Below are 20,026 nucleotides of genomic sequence, written 5' to 3'. Positions count from 1 at the left end.
CTCAGATGCTGAAGTCTCTCATGGCTAAAGAATTTCTACTAGGAAATCAAAATATCTAGATGGGAGATTTTGGGGCATGAAACTAAAATTATGCCTCAAACTGGAATGCATGTGTGCATCTATAACACTAATTCAGAGCTAAAAACTTTGCAAGATGGAAGGGGGAACTCAGTGTGTTAGATTGTGAATGCAGACTCCTAATGATGGTGTCACCGTGTGTGACTTCAATAGTTATTTAGCAAAATTTTAAACTGTTTGTTTATAAATCATTATATCCCACATTTGCAAGACCAAGACAAAGATTGACCATGCTGGGTTTGCTACTCTGTCTGAAGTATCAGTTAGCTTGTAGGGGAAAGAAAGAAGCTGTGTACAGGGGGGTAGACTTAGAAATGGCTTCCAAGAATCAACACAGTCATTAGGTAGATTGGTTTTGCTTCCTCCTTTCCTGAAAATTCCATAACTATAAGGATTCAGGCAGCTTGTGAAAGAGACCAACAGTATGCCTTATACTGATCACCTGGCAGTAGTCCTTTTTTGAACAACCAACCTCATTCTGACAGCTAAGAAATACAGTTAAAGTGTTGAGGGAAGGCATTCTTTTAGCGTCTTCCTCCATGCACGGTATAGACCACAGACACCATCCATCGTCCATGGTTTCAGAAGCTGCTGCTCAGATCTGATCACATTATTCTAACATCATAATTTCTGGATTGCTTTAGAAGGTGTTTTTATTCTTCATAGGCTGAACTATCTTTATAGTCATCTATGAATCCATTTTTTTGTTTGTTTTTTGCTGTTTTTTTTCTGCAACACAAGTTACCTGAACCTTTTTTATCTTAAAGATACTGCATTAATTAAACCATATTGCCTAGCTCCAAAAGTTGATAATTATCAGTAAAAGTTTGGTGTTTCTGGTGTTACTCAAAAAGAATCACATCTTTCACAACTGTGGTGAATGCACAGGTAAGGTGGAAATCTGTAAGGAGAATATGTTTTGTAGGTGAAGAACTGTTCTTTTACGGCTTTTTTGAAAAGGACTAGATTTTGCCAATACCATTAACAGCATTATTCTATGAGTAGAATCGCAGGCTTCTGTTGTAATTGTTACTGTCCCAGTGTTTATGTAAAGGATTCAGAATTTTGGTTCAAGCAATTCATTCCAAATGAATGCCCATTTATGAGTGAGTTTGCTTGCTCGTTTGTTTGTTAGCTTGTTTTTTGTTAGACCTGTGGAAATTCTTACCTTAGACATACCCAGATAACTGTTTCCAGTTCTTTCTCCTGTCTGTAAAAAACGGTGGTTTTTGAACATGGCTTTGAATACAGATAAATACTTGTTCTTTCAATAGGCTGAAAATATTTTCAGAAGAAAGTGTTCCTCTCTTTGGGCCTCCACTTCCATCTCCCCCTGTGTTTACAAATCACCAGGAATTCAGGGATTTTGTGTTAGTGAAATGTAAGTCATTTTTTTATTTTGCTAGAAACACTTTTTAAATAATTACTTTACTAAATTGAAATTCATGATGCTTAAAACGTAAATACATTTTATGGTGTATACTGCTCTTCTGTACATTTTTTTTTCCTAAATCTGTAAAGTAGATGGATGCCAGGTCCAGTCAGATGAACACAAAAATGATTTTCTATGCAGTTATCCTTGTCAGACTACTAGATCTAAACTGACCTTTACATATGTAGAATGTGCAGCCACATATATTTTCATGTTTTCTTATAGGAACCTGAGATCTCACATAATTTATAGTGCTGCTTGATACTTAGTAATAAAAGGTGTTAGGTTAGCATCTCTGAAAGTGTAAGTATTTCTGAATGCATGCTGAATAGTTGCCTTTCTGCACCTTTAAGATCTTTTTAATTCTGTAGTGGTTCAGTTCCAGGTTTCCTTGACATTTGCGCTTCTAAACGAGCCATAAAGAGATATTTGGGAGCAGATCATAGAATCATAAAATAACCCATGTTAGAAGTGATCTCAAAAGATGATCTGGTCCAAAAGGAAGCTGAGATGAGATTATCTAGCAACCTCTCCAATTGCATCTTAAAAACCTCCAATAATGGGAATTTTACCACATCCCCAGAGACATTGTTCCAGTGATCGACCTCACTATAAAAAAAACAAATAACAACAACAAAACACTTCCTTATATCAGGACAAAACCTCTTCTGGTACAACTTGTACCCATTGCCTCTTGTCTTCTCCACGTGGATCCTTGTGAAGGTAGAGCCTCCATTTTCTTTGTAGCCACCCTTTAACTATTGGAATACTGTGATGAGGTGACCTCAGAGCATTCTCCAGGGTGAAAAGACCTAATTCCTTCAGTCTTTCCTCATACAGCAGATTCTCCAGCTTTTTGATCATCTTCATGTCACTCCTTTGGACCCTCTTCAATCTGACCCCATCTCTTTCAAATTGGGGGAACCAGAATTGGACAGTACTTCTCCTGTTTTCAGATGTGATAGAGCTATGTTTCTCCATAGTAACTGGTGTGGTGCTGTGTTTTGGATTTAGGATGAAAATAATGTTGATAACATGCACATGTTATAGTTGTTGCTCAGCAGTGCTTATACTGAACAAAGACTTCTCTTGCTGCAAGGAGCTTGGAAAAGCACAAGAAGCAGCGAGGGGACACAAACAGGACAGCTGACCCAAACTAACCAAAGGAGTTTACTATACCACATGATGTCATGCTGAACAATAAAACTGGGAGGGAGTTGGCTATGAGGGGTGCTACTGTTGCTCGGGGATTGGCTGCGCATTGGTTGGCTGGTGTTGGCTGGTGGTGAGCAGTTGAGTTGTGCATCACTTCTTTTGTTTTCTTTGCCCCTTTTCTTCTGTATTAAACTGTCTTTATCTCTACCACATGAGTTTTACTTTTTTTTTTTTTTCCCCCAAGTTCTCTCCCTGATTCCAGTGGGGAGGGGGTGTGAGCAAATGGCTGTGTGGTGCTAAGCTGCCTGCCAGGTTAAACTGCAACATTGCTCCAGGTGTGGCCTGACAACCACTGAGTAGGGTCAGATGATCACATCTCTATCTCTCCTAGTAAAGCCTCTGTGGATGGAGCCCATGATTTGATTTGTCTTCGTTGCAGCACTGGTGCACTGCTGAATAACATTCATCTTGTCTACCAGGACCTAAAAATCCCTTTCAGCAATGCTGCACCCCAGGCACAGATCCTAGCCTGTGGTGGGTTCTTTTGTAATGCCATTGCAGGTGCACTTGGCTTTGTAGAGTTTACTCAACAAGAACTTTATAGAGTTCTTGCTTGCTCACTCTTCTTGCCTCTCTAGGTCTCTCTGTAAGATGACTCTCCCATCGGATGTGTCCACCTCACTACTCAGTGTAGTGTCATCAGCACACATAGTGAGGGTGCTTTCAACCACAAGATCCAGATCATTTATGAAGATGTTGAAAGTGTGGTTCCTAGTGTCAGTTCCTGGGGGACCCCACTTGTGGCAGGTTTCCAGATTGAGTAAAAACCATTAATCACCACATTTTGCCATCTTAACACATTGGGGTGGATTCCATCTAGGTTTGTATGAGTGCATGCCCTGCATAATGGCTGCAGACCAGCCCTTCCAACACAGGTGTTGTTGGACCTACTTGATACTGTGATCTGGATTGTAAGCTACACTGGTAAAAAAAGAGGAAAACAAGGTATTGAGAGCCTCTGCCTGTTCAGCACTATTAGTAACTAGTATCCTTGCCCTGTTCAGCAATGGGCTTACATCTTCACTGTGCTGCTGCTTGTTGCTCGTGTATCTGAAGAGTATGTTCCTGTTCTTGACGTTTTGGGCCAATTTCATTTCTACCTGAGCCTTAGCCTTCCTGCCTGCATCTCTGCATAGGTCTTAGCAAGGTTCTTGTAGTCCTCAGTGTACTCATTGAAGCCTTTTTTCCATAGATGATACGATTCTTTTTTGCTCCTATGTGTACCCAAAAGCTCATTGTTAAGCCAGGGTGGTCTCTTGTTCTGCCTTCATCCTTTCTCTTTGTAGGGGATGGTCTGTTCTTGTTCTTCCAGGAGATTGTTCTCAAATAACTCCCAGCGCTCACAAGCTCCTATGCCCTCCTTGCATGCTTCCCATGAAATCCCTCAAAGCTGGGCTCTGAACATACTGAATTTGGCTCTTCTAAAATCCAGAATCTTTGTCCTATTGCTGGTCTTCAGTGTGCTCAAAAGGCTCTTAAACTTCAGTGTTAGGATTTCTATATCCAAGGCTATTATTGGTAGTTGTGTTGTCAAGTTCACAGTTTGCAGGCAGTAAACCTAGTTCACCTTTGGCATGTCCAGCATGTGTAGCAGGAAGCAGTCCTTAATGCATTCCAGGGACCTGATGGAGGATCTGTGCACTGCTGCGTTGTGTTCCCAACAAGTGTCCGGGTAATTGAAGTTACCCTTGAAGATAAGGTTTTGTTGGCCTGAGACGTCTTTGAGCAGCGGAAGGTTTCATTGGCCTCGTTGTCCTGACTGGGAGTTCATTAACAGACATCTAACATAATCGTAAGGATTACAATTACACACTTACCTGACAGGAACTTTACTAGTAACTTATTTTGCACACATTACTAACAAATATTTAAATTGGTTTAGGACTTAAACTGATTAGTAGTTTGTCTTTAATTTTTATATCAGGAGGTTATTGGGGTGCCTTGTAGAATACTGCTATTAGTCTTTATTTCCCTTTAAGCTTGAGGGATTGTTATTTACTAAAAAAAATGCAAAAAGTGGTGAAACTAAGTTACTATGGGAAAACTGGTTATATTTATATAATAGCACATTAAAATAACATATCTTCTTTTCCATTATATTTTAGTAATAAATGGTGAAAAAGCCACCTTGGAAACCCCAACATTTTCTCAGAAACGTCAGCGCACTCTAGACATGCTGATCCGCTCTTTATACCAGGACCTGATGCCTGATCTACACAAGGTAAATGTAAGTCAGAAAGTCAGAAGTGATCTCTGTGCATCTCATGTGTTCTCTCCTGCTTTCACTAGGACACTGAATGTTCTGTTGCTTTAAAAGGCTGTAATTCTGATGAGCACTGGATTGTGTACACTAGGCTAAATACTAATAGTGACATAGTTTGTTTTACAGTTACATGAAAATTGACAGGCTGTCCTTTCAGGGTAGGACTGTCCATGCGTGTCCACGCAATCCAGTTGGCAACCAGTCATGAGTGATGTTCCCCGGGGGTTGGTGTTGGGGCCCATCCTCTTTAATACATTTATTGATGATTTGGACAAACGAACTGAATGCCCCCTCAGTATGTTTGCTCAGTAAATTGGGGGTAAGTGTTGATCTGCTGGAGGGTAGGAAGGCCCTGCAGGCCTGGAACCTGGACAGGTTGGATTGATGGGCAGAGGCCAATGGGATGAGGTTCAATATGGCTAAGTGCCAAGTCCTGCACTTTGGTCACAACAACCTCACACAATGCTACAGGCTTGGGGCAGAATGGTTGGAAAGCTACACAGAGGAAAAAGATCTGGGGGTGTTGGTCAATGCTCACCTGGACATGAGCTGGAAGTGTGCCCAGGTGGCTAATGGCATCCTGGCTTGTGTCAGGTATAGTGTGGCCAGCAGAACCAGGGAGGTGCTTGTCCCCCTGTACTCTTCTCTGGTGAGGCTACACTACAAGTACTGTGTTCAATTTTGGGTCCTGCACTACATGAAGGACATTGAGACCCTGGAGTGTGTCCAGAGAAGGGCTATGAAGCTGGTGAAGGGTCTGGAACACAAGTCTTATGAGGAGCAGCTGAGAGAACTGGGGTTGTTTAGTCTGGAAGAGGCTCAGGGGAGACCTTACTGCTCTCTACAACTACCTGAAAGGAAGTTCTGGGGAGATAGGGGTCAGCTTCTTCTCACAGATACCTAGTGATCAAGAGGGACGAGAGGGAATGGCCTCAAGTTATGCCAGGGAGGTTCAGGTTGGAAATTAGGAGATTTCTTCTCAGAAGGAGAGGTTAGGCATTTGAACAGGTTGCCCAGGGAGCTTCTGGAGTCACTGTGCCTGCGGGTGTTTAAGAAAAGGTTAGAGGTGGTACTTAGGAACATGGTTTAATGGGTAATATTGGTGGTAGGGGGATGGTTGGACCAGATGATCTTGGAGGTCTTTTCTAACCTTTATGATTCTATGTCTGCAACCTTTGTTGCAATTGTATAGTATGAAAGTGGTAAATGATGACAAGTAGGAAAGTAAAGAAGTCAATGATTTGAAAAATAGTGATTACTGTTCTCTGAGAAGCAATACAGTTAGATTCATCATGACAGGAAAGTATATTAAAAGAAAAGCAGACAATGTAAATGGTATTGTATTAAATTGACTAATTTTGTATTCAAAAATATGAAAACCTGATTTAATTTTAAAACAAAAGCATTTTTTTCTGTTTTAGAACATGCTTAATAGAAGGTCTTTCAGTGATGTGTTGCCAGAGTCCCCGAAATCAACACGGAAAAAAGAAGAAGCTCGGCAAGCAGAATTTGTCCGACTTGGTCAGGTGGGATCAATTTAGCAAGGATGCATCTATGTTTACAAAGACTATGTCATCACTTTATAGGCATACTGGATTTTGGTGTGCTGTAAATACTAGCAATGAAGATATATAAAGTACTTTAAACAGCTTTATTCTCTGAGTGGAACTGTGTTTATATGGTATTTCGCTAGAGTGTTTAGCCCTTTTAGAATCAGCACACTTTCAGTTATACATAGCTGAAGAATTCATGATACTGTGACCATGTGTCTTTTGGCACCATCCCTGTAGCAGTATGTATCTATATAGTTTGATTTAGTGGTTTGCTAAATGCTTTTGCAGGTGAAAGGCCAGCTTATGTAACTGATAAAAGGTTCCTCTAATCAGCTGACCCACAGAAAGAATTGTGTAGATGTGTCAGAGGCTCTATGTCCAAGTGGAAGCCAGTGACGAGTGGGGACAGATCCCCAGGGATCTGTCTTGGGACTGATACTGTTTAATATTTATATCAGTGACATAGACAGTGGGATTGAGTGCATCCTTAGCATATTTGCTGACGACACCAAGCTCATTTATGTTTATATTTATATATTTATGTTTATATATTTATGTTTATATTTATATATTTATATTTAAAGAGCCTATCACCATATTGATAAACACTCTTTGGGACCACCCTGATGGCAGGGGTAGTAACAAGAGTTGGCCTTTTAGTACCTCAGCACTTCTGATTCCAACCAATTTAAAAAAAAAAAAAAAAAAAAAAGAATAAAAAGAAAAGGCTACAAGACTTTGCTGTAGAAGGAAAGGATGCTAGCCAGAGGGACCTGGACAGGCTGGAGAAGTGGGCACATGTGAACCTAATGAAGTTCAACAAGTCCATGTGCAAGGTACTGCACCTGGTTTGGGGCAATCCTGGACATGAAGGAGACTAGGAGAAGCACTCTTTGAGAGCAGTCCTGCAGAGAAAGGCTTGGGGGTTCTGGTGGATGAAAAGCTTGAAATAAGCCAGGAGTGCATGCTTGCAGGCCAGAATGCCAACTGAATCCTGGGCTGCATCAACAGAGGAATGGCCAGCAGGTTAAGGGAGGGGATGGTCTCCCTCTATTCTGCCCTTCTAAGGCCCCACTTGAAGTAGTGCCTCCAGGTCTGGGCCCCCCAGAACAAGAAGGATGTTTATCTTTTAAGAGCGGGTCCAGAGTGGGGCTACAAAAGTGCTCAAGGGGATGGAACACTTGTCCTATGAAGAAAGGCTAAGAGAGCTGGGGCTTTTCAACCTACAGAAGAGAAGGCTCCGGGGTGACCCCATTGCAACCTTGCAGTACTTAAAGGGGACGTAGAAAAAAAGATGGGGAACGACTATTCTTAATCAGATAAAGACAGGATAAGGGGGAATGGCTTTAAACTAAAAGAGGTGAGATTTAGATTAGAGGTTAGGAGGAAATACTTCACTTGGAGGGTGGCGAGGTACTGGAACAGGTTGCCCAGAGAAATTGTGAATGCCTCATCCTTGGTTCAAGACCAGATTGGACGAGGCCCTGAGCAACCTGATCTAGTGAGTGGTGTCCCTGCCTATGGCAGGGTGGTTGGAACTGGATGATCTTTGAGGTCCCTTCCAACCCAAGCCATTCTATGATTTCATTCTGTCGTTCTGTTGATTACTATGTTGGACACTTCATATTTTGAGCTTCTTTTTTTTTTTATAAGCTATGTAGGCTTTGGCTGCAGCTCCATAGTGATCAGTGCAGTCTTTCTTCAGGGTATAGATAATTCCCCTTCTTTCTTAATAACTGTAATAGCAATTCCAAGCTGTAAACTACTTTGTCATCCTAAGTTGTCCTTTCTTCTTAGGCTTTAGGTTATATATTAGTGACAAAAGCTTAATTTAACTAAAATACCTGTTTGTATTAGGCGCTGAAATTGAAAACCACTGTGAAAGGGGATACACCAGCTACCCTGGCAACCACCAGCTTTTGTAAAAAGGAGGTGAGTGAACCCATTTGTGTAAGGAGAGTTAAAAAAAAAAAAAAAAAAAAATTCAGTTGAGCATGGCACTGTGTATCGGTTGAAAATATTATTTATTTACTTTTCTGATTAGATACTATAGCAGCAAAGTTGTAATGTATAGTGTTAAAGTGATTCTTCAGCCCATAGCAAATGAATAAAGGATAAGCCTGAAGGTAGTAGTACTTCTCATGCTAATGCAAGTCTGGATATTTTTATATCTGAGCATATTTCATGAAAAAAAAATATATTTTTTCCATAACCAATCATCTTGTGATTATTTTAACATCTTTATCAAGTTTAAAGCAAAATTTAGTTGTGTTTTTATTTCCTGTACCTACATTTTTTTTACAAGGCATAGGAGTGAAAAATGTAAATTACACTTTTCTATGTGCATCTTATATATAGAAGCTTCAGAAGTGCTTGTAGAATTTCAGACTTCAGCTTAATACTTAATATTAGAGAAGAGATGGGGGAGGGGACAGAATTTGGGAGGTAAGTACAGAGAACACATGACAAAATAACAATTTGGGGGAAAGGTAGTTTTAGCAGTACCATGTCTAAATATCACAAATGAACCATGAAATGAAATCAAACTGTATATGCATGGAGGTGCATATATTTTAAGTCTGTATTTTAATTGTTTAATAACAAATTTCCAGGGTTACACTGAATATCAGCAGCTTGGGTTTTAATTCCAGTGTTCCAAGAGTGTATCTTATACTTATTAGTGTCCAAATCCAATTGGTAGGGAGAGTATTTCTCTGCAAGAAAATTAATTAGATTTTGATATTTCAAATTCAAAAAATATACTTTAAGAAATGTATCCTGCCAAAAGTATTTACTTGTTCTTACATGTTACTGTCTTATCTCATTCGTGTCTATATGGTCAGTATTTCTTAGTATAATTAATATGTATCCCTTATGTTACATCATAGCCTTGGGAGTCCCAATCTTTCTGCAGTAATTTTCCTCATGAGGTTGTCTGTGCAGATTCCTGGGGCCAGTCCTTGCTGGTTTCTACAGATGCTGGCATCTTGTTAATTGATGGTTAGTAAATGATGCTGTGTTCTTGTGTCAATTATTTATGTATCTGACCATTTTCTTCAAAATAAATGTTCATAAGCTCTGTTTAGGTAATTGGTAAGTCCTCACCTGCAAGGATAGTACCAATCCAAGTGAATCTATTACATTTATGTAATCTAGCTGCAGATTTTTTTCTCTGCATCAGAATCCTTATTTGGAGCCAATTTTCATGCAGATTTCTGAATGTTTTGTTATTTCAGATGCTGTTATCTTGACCATCTGAAAAGATTTATGAAGTCAAACCCAAACTCAAGGAGCGTCTGGATTTTTTAGCCCTTGATGATACTAATGAACATGAAGCACAAGGCTTATGTGGTGATGAAAGCCTGTTTCTTCCATAGCAGTGCTTTTACTAGTTTGACCTCTTATATTCTGTGTGCCACATAAGGCCATTGGGACTAAGGGAATTAAGTTAGTTCTCAGTGAAAATTTTCAGACTTTCGAAAGAAAGGTCCCTTTCAGGCTTCAGTTGCATAATTTCATCCATAGCAATGATAAAACACTCCTATAAGGAAGTACTGGTTATGATGCTGCAGCATACATACGAGCTTTGTTGCAGGATGTTTCATTTTCGTGAGAAAAAACAAGACTTATTTTATTAGAAAGAAATAGTTCAGAACCATTGACTCCCAAATTTTATCAGAATTTTAAAGAAATATGTGTGTTTTCTTTTTTTAGATGGTCAGCCATCAGTTCAAGTATTTGATAAAACTCTCCAAATAAAGCAGATGCATGTGTTGGAAGCTCTGGATCTTTTGATTGCCCGAACAGACAAAGGTAGGAGAGGTCCTTGTTATTTGGTTCTCATATGAATGTCTGTTTAACTGTTTATTTGGAAGACATATCAGTAGAAGGGAATGCCTTAGGTGCTTTTCTTTAAGAGTTGTTTTTGTTTTTTAACTCGGAAGCATGCTGTAGAATTTTAATTCCCACACCACTAGATTTATATAATCACCTCTTGTCACATCACATAGCTATCCTTAAATTGTTGTAATTAGGTTTTTGAGCTCTGAGTTTATTGTTCTCCTTTTCAGATCTTTCCACTACTTTCCCTTTGCTGATTTCCTCTGGAATTGCTTACGTACATGCCCTATAGCTTTAGGGTTTGTAAGTGTCTTGAGGTAATCATGTTCTTATCAGTGGCAAGTGCATTAGATGCCTCATTTAGAATAAGGGAGTGCATACAACAACTACTGTTTGTTGTTTGTTTTTTTTGCTTGTTTTTCTAAAAGGTGTGGAAAAAAATCTCTAGATGTTCAGAATCATGCTTCAGAGCAAACCTGAAACTGGCCATATTGAATCATCAAATGGTTTTGGTTGGAAACAACTTTTCAAGACCTCTTAGTCCGACCTCCCTGCCATGGTCAGGTACATCTTTCAGTAGATGAGGTTGCCCAAAGCCTCATCCAGCCTGACTTTGAACACTTCAGGAGATGAGACATCCACAGCTTCTCTGGGCAACCTGTTCCAGTGCCTCACCACTCTCATAGATTAGAGAAAAGGAATAAATTCTTCGCTAAATCTACCGTCTTTCCATTTGAAACTATTACGCCTTGTGCTGTCACAACGTGCCCTTGTAAAATGTCTCTCTCTGTCTTTCTTATAAGCCTCCTTTAAGTATTGAAAGGCCACAATAATGTCTCCTCAGAGCCTTCTTTTATCCAGGCTAAAAGAACACAGCTTTCTCAGCCTTTCTTGTAGGTGTTCCAGCCCTCTTATCATTTTTGTGACCCTTCTCTGGATCCACTTTAACAGGTCCATGTCCTTCTTGTGCTGGGGGCACCTGAGCTGAACACAGTACTCCAGGTTGTATCTCACAGGGGCAGTGTGGAGTGGGGGAGTATCACTTCCCTCGACCTTCTAAGCCACACTTCTTTTTGTGCAGTACAGGATATGACTAACTTTCTGGGCTGAAGGTAGACATTACTGGCTCGTGTCAGATTTGTCATCCACCAGGATATAGTTGGTCTCCAGCTACTCTTAGAACTCAACACTCTGGAAATCTCCCTAGCTGAATAATGTGTTTGTTCAGTTGTACAAAAACATGGAGGAAATTACTTATGCTGTCACTGTTCTACCAAATGTGTTACTGGTTTTTGTTCTGTGATTTGTAACCAAATTCTAGTGCTATAGATTATATTCTCTTGAATGTTTTGGTATAAAAACAAAAACTTAAAACCCGTCTGTCCGAACAACTTTTTTTTTTTAAAAGGATTAAATGTCCCTAAAATACGCACTTTTTCAGTTAGGTACTTTTTACCCAAAAGTCTGTGAAGTGAATACTCACAGTGCAAGAACAGGATCTGTATGTGTCACACAGATGAAATAATTAGAAATCTGGTTGTTTTATTGTTTTTTTTACCACATTATATCTGTTTGCTCAATATTAGCTGAAGTGACATTTACCCAAGCTAAGGGTAAAATGTGGTTCTTTTCATATCATTGGGAGTTGCCCATTTTGGCTGGACCTGATGAAATTCATCCTGGAACCCTTGCAGAACCAGCTGAGATTACCTGAGAGGCATTTGCAGTCATCTCTGAAGACACGTGGCGGGTGGGTGACATTTTTGAAGATCTGAAAAGGCGAGTTGTATCTGAAGCTTAGTTTATGAAGCTTCTAGAATAGATAATTGCATTTAATAGTCAAAACGCTGTGATGATTGGTTAAAACTGAAGAGAGAGATGTTACAAGCCATTTTGAGGTAACAGGATTAGGCATTACTGGCATCAATTCATGATGCTTCGAGCGTATTTTGATAAAGACTTTTTGTGTAAAAAGTTGAAGAGAGTTTTGACTGCTGTTGTGGGTGCTTTCTGAATCATTTAGAGGAGAGAAAGGTCTTTTGTTCTTGCTAGTATCCTTGCCTCTTGTTTTGTATTTGTATGCCATAGTGAAACTGAGATCTGGAGTGGAAGTTATCATTGCCCGTTATTTTCAGACTATGCCTTAGTCTAGTTTTCCATATGGTCTTCTGGAGACCCTCTTCCTATCCCCATGGTGACTGATGTTGGCTGATAAAGGAAAATGAGAAAAATAATGAGTTAGATGGGTAAAAGCAATCTTATATTGGGTGTACAAATTGGTATTAAAGACTATATGGGTTTTTAGGATATAATAATATGTTACAAGGTTAACTTTGTATGTACTTTAAATGCGTCCTTCTGATGTACTTCAAGTGCATCGATGTAGAACTGGTATTTTAAGACTCAAGCAGGAAGACTGATGTTCGTGTTATGAAAATGTTCATATAGAATGTGGTATTATCCAGCACTCAGTACTAACAACCAGGTTTGAGATCACTTTAAGGCAGCTCATTTCAGAAAAAAAATCCTGTTTCCACTGCTTTCTAGTACCCTCTGCATTTCTGAGAGAGAGAGGAAGTGTTAACAGTGAAACTAGAAGATAATGCTATCACTGAGATTTTTCAGGTCAGCATACCAACAGAAGGGGGTATTTCAGGCACCAACAATACATCTGGTATTAATGAAAGATGCAGAAATTGCTTTGGTAGCAGTGCTCTCTTTTCTAATGTTGATTAAATTTGTCTTAGTAATGAGAGATGAGTTATAGAAGTGGATCCACTTTGTCCTCGAAACATGTTTGTTTATTTTTTTGCTACAACTTATTTTGTGAAACACCTAGACATGGTGAAGGGAAAGGAGGAAGAGCTCCTTCACTTGGAATAATCAAGTCTGTAGGAGGTGAAGAAAAACTCTCTTAAAAAAAACAACACCAAAGAAAAGCTTGGATGATAGTCAGTTTCATGAGCAGCCACAGATATATGTAACACTGCAATGGGGTTATTTGGGACATTTGCAAAACAACTAGTATCCTGAAGGAGGAACGCATTGAGGAGTGCAATCTCTAGGATGCATCCTATAGGACACACCTGAAAAAGAGACAGAGCTGAATTAATGAGTAGTAATGCTGTTCTTGAACGTTTGATTTAGCTTATGTTTTCTGGCCTTCCTTTCAAAAGGGTGAATTTTGCTTGCCATTCTTCCTCCATGAACTCATTCATGGAAGCACACATTCTTGTGTGTACATTCTTGAAAAGAGAGAGATTGCATATATTTTATTTTCCTTTTATCGGTGTTGACAGTAAGAATTTGCTGGTTGATCAGTGTTTCAAGTTGTGGTGGACTTAAGGAAACATTGCATCTTCTTTTCTCTTACTCTTTCTATGGGAAAAGAAGGTCATAAAGGTTCCAGAAGCTGCCCTGATTCATGTTTATCTATTATCAGAATTGAAGGCAGCACATGTGATCTTGCTTTTGTATTTACTGTTGGGTCCACACTGACTATATATTAAGAAAGTGTGCTTATGTTTCCAGCTACACCAGCTAGACTAGTAACAGAGTATACCTTTGTCAGAAAATCTTGCTTTACTTGCATTTTAAGAAACTTGGCTTTTAGTTAGGAAACTACTCTTAACAATAGCTTATTTCCAACTGCAAATAGTAGTGTATCATTTATTTATTTATTTATTTTAAATTTCGGAGTTGTGTATTCCACTCATGTCTCTCTTTGTGGAAAAAACATTTAGCCGTGGTGGTGGGTGCTGTGCTATTTTTGCAGTTGGAATATGCCTTGAACCTAACTTGCCTAACTTTGAAGAACTGATAAGCAAAACCAGTCCGCATCCAAAAGGTTTTCAGACTATGTTAAGGATCCAGGTATCAGCTGCTAGGCTGGATGGTTCCAGAATTTAAAGTTAACCCTTCTCTCTTGCCTTTAGTTTGTATCTGTCGTATTTTCACCATCTTCTAGCAGTGTAGGTTTTACTGTTTTGAGGCTCCTATTATTTATTGCTGCAGCACCATCTGATGGGAAACTCTGCTAGTGAACTGAAAGGGTTGCTTACTGGAATTGTAGAGTCTAAATAGAGTTCACAAGCAGTCTTCCTGTCACATTGCTGCTTACACGCAGAGAAGCAAAACTGTTTAACTTTACTTTTATGGCAATGCTCTGTCTGGTAGGTGCTTCATCTCTTTGGAAGTATTAATTTCAAACCACCACTGTCTTTTTCTAATTTGCTGTTTCCTGACTTTCTCCATCTTCAGGAAAAGACTCTCGTCTCCTTGTCTTCAGATTGAGTGCTGTCCAAAAAGATATAGAAACAAAGCAGATGATAAGAAGCAAATATGACTGCAGAGAAAATAAATTGGAGAGAACAAAAGGTGGCTTTATTATCTTGTATTAAACGTGTCCACTGTGGTATTGTGCCAGTAGTTGCCAGGGTTTATTAGCTCCCTTGAGGCTGTTGTAGGTATTCACCTTTAGTTTTATCTCTGGACAGTTAATTCAAACTTCAAGCTTATGTGTGAAAATAACATAGGGTACAGTCCAGCCTATCATTTGAGAACTTGGTAAAAAAAAAAAAATACCATGTTACTTGGCAATCACTGCTGATGAAAAGCTCTGGTGAAAAACAGATATGTCGCTTTCAGGATTGAGGAGTATAAGAAAAATTATGCATGGATGTAAGACTGAAATAAAGGTCACTGTGAGGTAGAAGAATAATGGCAAATCTTTTTTTAATTAGTAGTGCTTAGAATAGTTTGGGTATTACAGATTATTTTAGTAGATGTAAACATTTTATAAACATAGAAGAGGAGGCTGAGGGGAGACCTCATCACAGTCTACAACTTCCTCGTAAGGGGGTGTCGAGAGGCAGGAGACCTTTTCTCCATTAACACTAGTGACAGGACCCGCGGGAACGGGGTTAAGCTGAGGCAGGGGAAATTTAGGCTGGACGTCAGGAGGGGGTTCTTCACAGAGAGGGTGGTTGCACACTGGAACAGGCTCCCCAGGGAAGTGGTCACTGCACCGAGCCTGTCTGAATTTAAGAAGAGATTGGACTGTGAACTTAGGCACATGGTCTGAACTTTTGGGTAGACCTGTGCGGTGTCAAGAGTTGGACTTGATGATCCTTAAGGGTCCCTTCCAACTCAGGATATTCTATGATTCTATGATTCTATGATTCTATGATTTTCCGATATTCAGCATCAAGCTTCCTTGGAAAGCTGGAAACTGCAGAATAGTAAAGAAAAAAACATATATTTACTCTTTTACTTGCAAAAGGAGTAAGGGGGAAAATAGTTTTCAAAAGAGTTACAGCCTTTTGTCTTTTTCTAGAATTTAATATTATCCTGTTGGGATGTTTGTAATTCTGTGGTGCTCAGGTATCAGATACCCATTGTACTAACCATCATACAAATACAGAACAAAAACAAAAACAAAAAAACAAAAGAAAAAAAAAAAAAAAACAGTCCTTCCCCAAATACTTACATCCTAAATTGTTTTTTTTCTTAGGCTGCCATTTGTATGCCATTAATACTCACCATGGCAGTGAACTGAGGATTGTTGTGGCTATTCGGAACAAACTACTTCTCATCACAAAGAAATACAATCCATGCAACAGTTTAACCAGCAGCTCTCTGCTGTCATTACCTGAATCTCCAGTAGACGAGTTCCAGTACATCCGGGTATGTGTAATCTAATCACTAATCACTTTTACAGACTGGGCAGCACTCAGCTAATGGAGGGAAAAAGGCAAAGAGCGTGCATTTTATCGTCTGGAACCTCCAGACAGATGTAAGTGAGAAGCAATATGATGGTGATCCATCATTTATATGCCAAAGAAATATTTCAGACTTCTTAAATTGTCATCTTGTTCTGTATCATGCTTCTCTGCTTAGATTACATCCTTGTAAATTCATGGAGTAATGCAATATTCACACTAAGAGCCTGAAAAAGAGAATAATACTATTATTTATCTCATAGGAAATATGCCTTTCTGACCCTCCAGTGGTTATGACACTGGTGGATGGACCTACTGGAGACAGTGACAATATGATCTGTGTGGCATATCGGCATCAGTTTGATTTAGTTAATGAAAGTACTGGGGAGTCCTATAGACTGCATCATGTTGAAGCAAACAAAGTAAGTTTCTAGCATTGAAACTATTTTCTTGCAGAATTGGTCCATGCTGTGCTGACCTCCTGGGAGCAGCATTCATGGAGATCCTCTCATCTCCTTTACTTTTGACTTCTACTTTAGAGTACTCGGAGACATTTTTGGAATGTGTGATAATAATCACTCCTAAGAGAGGTAGTTATAAGGTATGACATATTAGGAAATATGACATATTAGGAAAGAGCTTGTGTTTCAAGCTCTGGAATATTGCTGTCAGTATAAATGCAAAGCCATTTTTTCTCCTTTCTTAGTCAATATTCTGATTTTTGTCTTTTCTTCATGGTCTCAGTGTTTTATTCTTTAGGAGGTTGCAGCAAAATAATTTCAGGTTTTGGCCACCATTATCTCATTCTGATTTGCCTATTTGCATGTACTAAAACTGAAATATTTGTGTATATCTTTTAGTTCTAAACTGCTGCCCAGCCAAGTAATACATTAACTGTACCTTACTAACTGGGACATAGGGTTGGGATTTAAGTAAATATCCTTATTTTTGGAAGAGGGTTCAAATGTTTCCTGTTGCTGGGAAGATAATGATCTTCAGCATTTTGAAAATCAGATAATTTCAATAATTTCTTAATACGGATGTGAATGTATAGCTTTAAGCGTAATTTTAAAAAAAGAACCTTTTACAGGGTTGCTCTTGTGTTCTGTTGACTTCTATGCTCATAATGGTATAAGGTATGTCTCTTTTGATTTGATGCTTCTTGTTGATTTTTTTTTAAATCATCTGTATTGTCACTCAGATTTGATGATGAAGAGGGTTGGTACTCCTAGCATTGGCAATACAGTGTTAAGATTCTTCACAGCAATGGGAATCTATTTAAATCTGGATTAAGAAGGAAATACAATTAAAGAATGTGGACAGTCAAGAATCGCCCCCCTCTGTTCTCTTCCCCAGTAACCCTTATTTCCTTTGAGAACACAGACAAAGCAGGAAGTTAATTAGATCTGTGCCAGTGATTTTTGTGTTGTTGAAATTGGTTACCAAATTATTTCCACAGGTCACAAAGCAGAAATGTCTTTCAGTTGCTACGAAGGATGGGTCAAAATATGTTTTGTGTAGATATATATAAGATTCCAGCTCTGTTTAACAGTTCTTGCCTTATATTTGTCTTAAATCAAGAGAACATCTACTTTATTGCACAAAGGAAAGCCATGAAGTTCATGAAGTCAATCTCCAGCCCTGCCCAAGTAGCAAATAGTGTGGTCTAGGAGACATTTGTCTAATCCAGTCTTAAGTTTTTCATCAGGGAGGTCTCCTTTTCTGAATGTATATACTACTACTTATGGGTGTCTTGTTTTTCTTTTAATTTAACTGTAAAAGACAAATACGGGATTAACGTATGAGAATATAAGTAGCCTATGCTATGCAAAAAACATTTTAGTTTATCCAGCAGTGGTTTTCAGTTTCTAAATTCAGCTTATTCAGTAATTCTTGAAGTACATCCATGTCAATCAATGTACCTGTTAGTGGTTTTGATCCAGTAATTGGCACTTTTGATCTTTCTGCTAGTCATGATTTTCAGTGGAGCTTTTTAGATTTCACTTTTTGGAAAGAATTGCTATTTTTAGCATAGCATGTTAATTCAAAGCTATCCTGAAATAACTCAATTTCCCAAAATTTATATTGTCAAGTAAGTTAGGTATGTTTGTATCATTTTATACTGTAGGTATGTATTTATACTGAAGGTACAGAATTGAATATGCATTACTGAAATACAGCATTGAATACAAAAGAAATTGATTTCTATCCTATCGGCATCCTGAAAATGAATCACAAAAGACAAATAGTGTTGTGGTTTTTTTTTTCTTTTATCTGTAATTGTGCACCAACTGATTTGATTGCTTCTTAGTCAAAACCTGGTCATAGTAACATCAGTATCCTATCTGCCTGATCATTACCCTTTCCTATTATCATTGCAGGTAAATTTTGTTGCAGCTATTGATGTATATGAAGATGGTGAAGCTGGCCTACTATTATGTTATAACTGTAAGTAGTTAGGGAAGACTGGAAATAATAATATCTCAATATGTAATTCTTTCTTCATTGGAGTTTAGATCTGTATTTTAAAGTTTCAGTGTTTCATGGAAAGTATTTCAAAATACATTTTTTTTTTTCAATTTAAGTGCATGTTAGAAGGACTAGAAATGGAAGTATTGTTTCATTGTGGCGTGTGTAATTGGACAGACATTACCACCTTACTCACAAAAGTCCTATTTCTTCAGATCTATCTTATTCTTTGCCTAGTCTCACACTGGGTGTTTCTAGGACATGTACAAATTTGTATTCCACCCCTTTTCTTCTTTGTGCTTTCCCATTCTGTCATTGTGCTTTCTTTCCTTCTGCACACTTCTTTGTGCTGGCGCATTTTAAAATTGTAATTCTCTTAATCTCTTTTTATAAAACAGCCTTGGATTTAATATGCATATGCTCTTCTGTGCTGTACACATGTAGTTTTGCTTTCAGTCCTCGGGAAAATCAAAGTTATGAGTATGAAACGTCCTTTATGAGGTGATGCTGAAGGACAAAGCACAACTTTCAGATGGCATGTCTTATTTGCCTTTCCAAAGAGAGCATTGATGGAAACAGGATAAATACATCTACGTATTCTAGCATTGGCCGTTAGATTGGTACCACAGGGAGAAAGTCTCTAAAGCGTATCTTTCTATGCCCTGTGAGGCCTCGTTGGTTTTGGTAGTTTAACAAATCCTACCTAGTTCTGGTTCACTCAGTACTGCTTCAGAACTAAAAGGTCTGTGTCAGAGCAGTGTGAATTCCCAAACCTGTACTTCTGTTATGGGAAAAAAAAAAAAAAGGATTTTACCTAAAAATAGAGAAGTAGTAGATTCACAAGTTAAATGGTTAATGAAATCTTGGTATTTGTAGTATCCCATGTGTATTACAATCCTCAAAGAACACAAACTGTGCTAGTATGTGGCTGTTTGAAGTGTAGTTCGTACAGTCAGAGGGGTACAGCTCTGCTTACATCACTTTCAGAAATGTTCTTAACTATTCCTCTATCCATAGACAAAGTAAGGAGCTGATGATTGCTGAAACAGAACAATACTTACTTTGTGAAATCTGACAAGTTATTAAAATGTAGCTCTATTATTTTTATCTTGTAAATGTATTCACAAAGGAAGCACGTTTCCCTTATGGTCTGTTTAGATATAGAGGGACTTCTACATAAGTGTTTGATATTTATCTGTGTATTATCCACACTTCTGTAAAATCTACATATAATGTTGGTGTTTGTCATTTTGTGCTGTAAGATATTGGAGGTTTCTTTTTTTCCTTTTTTTGTTACAGATGTTTGCCAATATAGAAAGGTGTATCCTTTTAATGGAGGTTCTCCACTCGTCCAGTCATCGGCTTACGACTTTCACTTTAGCTGGAATCAAGTTCCTTATGCTGTTGGTAAGAACATACCTCTTCTTACCCTTTTTTCATTACTATTTAGGCTTGC

At 38.5% G+C, this 20,026-nt stretch overlaps 1 protein-coding gene across 7 annotated transcripts in view; it reads left to right on the top strand.

Annotated features, from left to right (window-relative positions):
* The window catches only part of GARNL3 (GTPase activating Rap/RanGAP domain like 3), a 53,340-nt gene that overhangs the window by 26,931 nt on the left and 6,383 nt on the right, over positions 1–20,026 (top strand). For 4 of the 7 annotated variants that reach the window (XM_082775312.1, XM_082775318.1, XM_082775316.1 and 1 more), the window contains exons 14-24: positions 1,353–1,459; positions 4,831–4,952; positions 6,410–6,514; positions 8,399–8,473; positions 9,430–9,541; positions 10,256–10,354; positions 14,642–14,758; positions 15,894–16,066; positions 16,365–16,523; positions 18,483–18,549; positions 19,870–19,977. In XM_082775312.1, the coding sequence (XP_082631438.1) occupies positions 1,353–1,459; positions 4,831–4,952; positions 6,410–6,514; positions 8,399–8,473; positions 9,430–9,541; positions 10,256–10,354; positions 14,642–14,758; positions 15,894–16,066; positions 16,365–16,523; positions 18,483–18,549; positions 19,870–19,977 (1,244 nt within the window). The remainder of the gene's footprint in view (positions 1–1,352; positions 1,460–4,830; positions 4,953–6,409; positions 6,515–8,398; positions 8,474–9,429; positions 9,542–10,255; positions 10,355–14,641; positions 14,759–15,893; positions 16,067–16,364; positions 16,524–18,482; positions 18,550–19,869; positions 19,978–20,026) is intronic. The other 3 variants (XM_082775313.1, XM_082775314.1, XM_082775317.1) reach the window with 1 other exon arrangement.

This window comes from Aythya marila (genome assembly GCF_965140915.1).
Source record: "Aythya marila genome assembly, chromosome: 19".
Classification (NCBI taxonomy): Eukaryota; Metazoa; Chordata; class Aves; order Anseriformes; family Anatidae; genus Aythya; species Aythya marila.
Note: the sequence above shows the minus strand (reverse complement) of the source record. Positions and strands in the feature narration are given on the sequence as shown.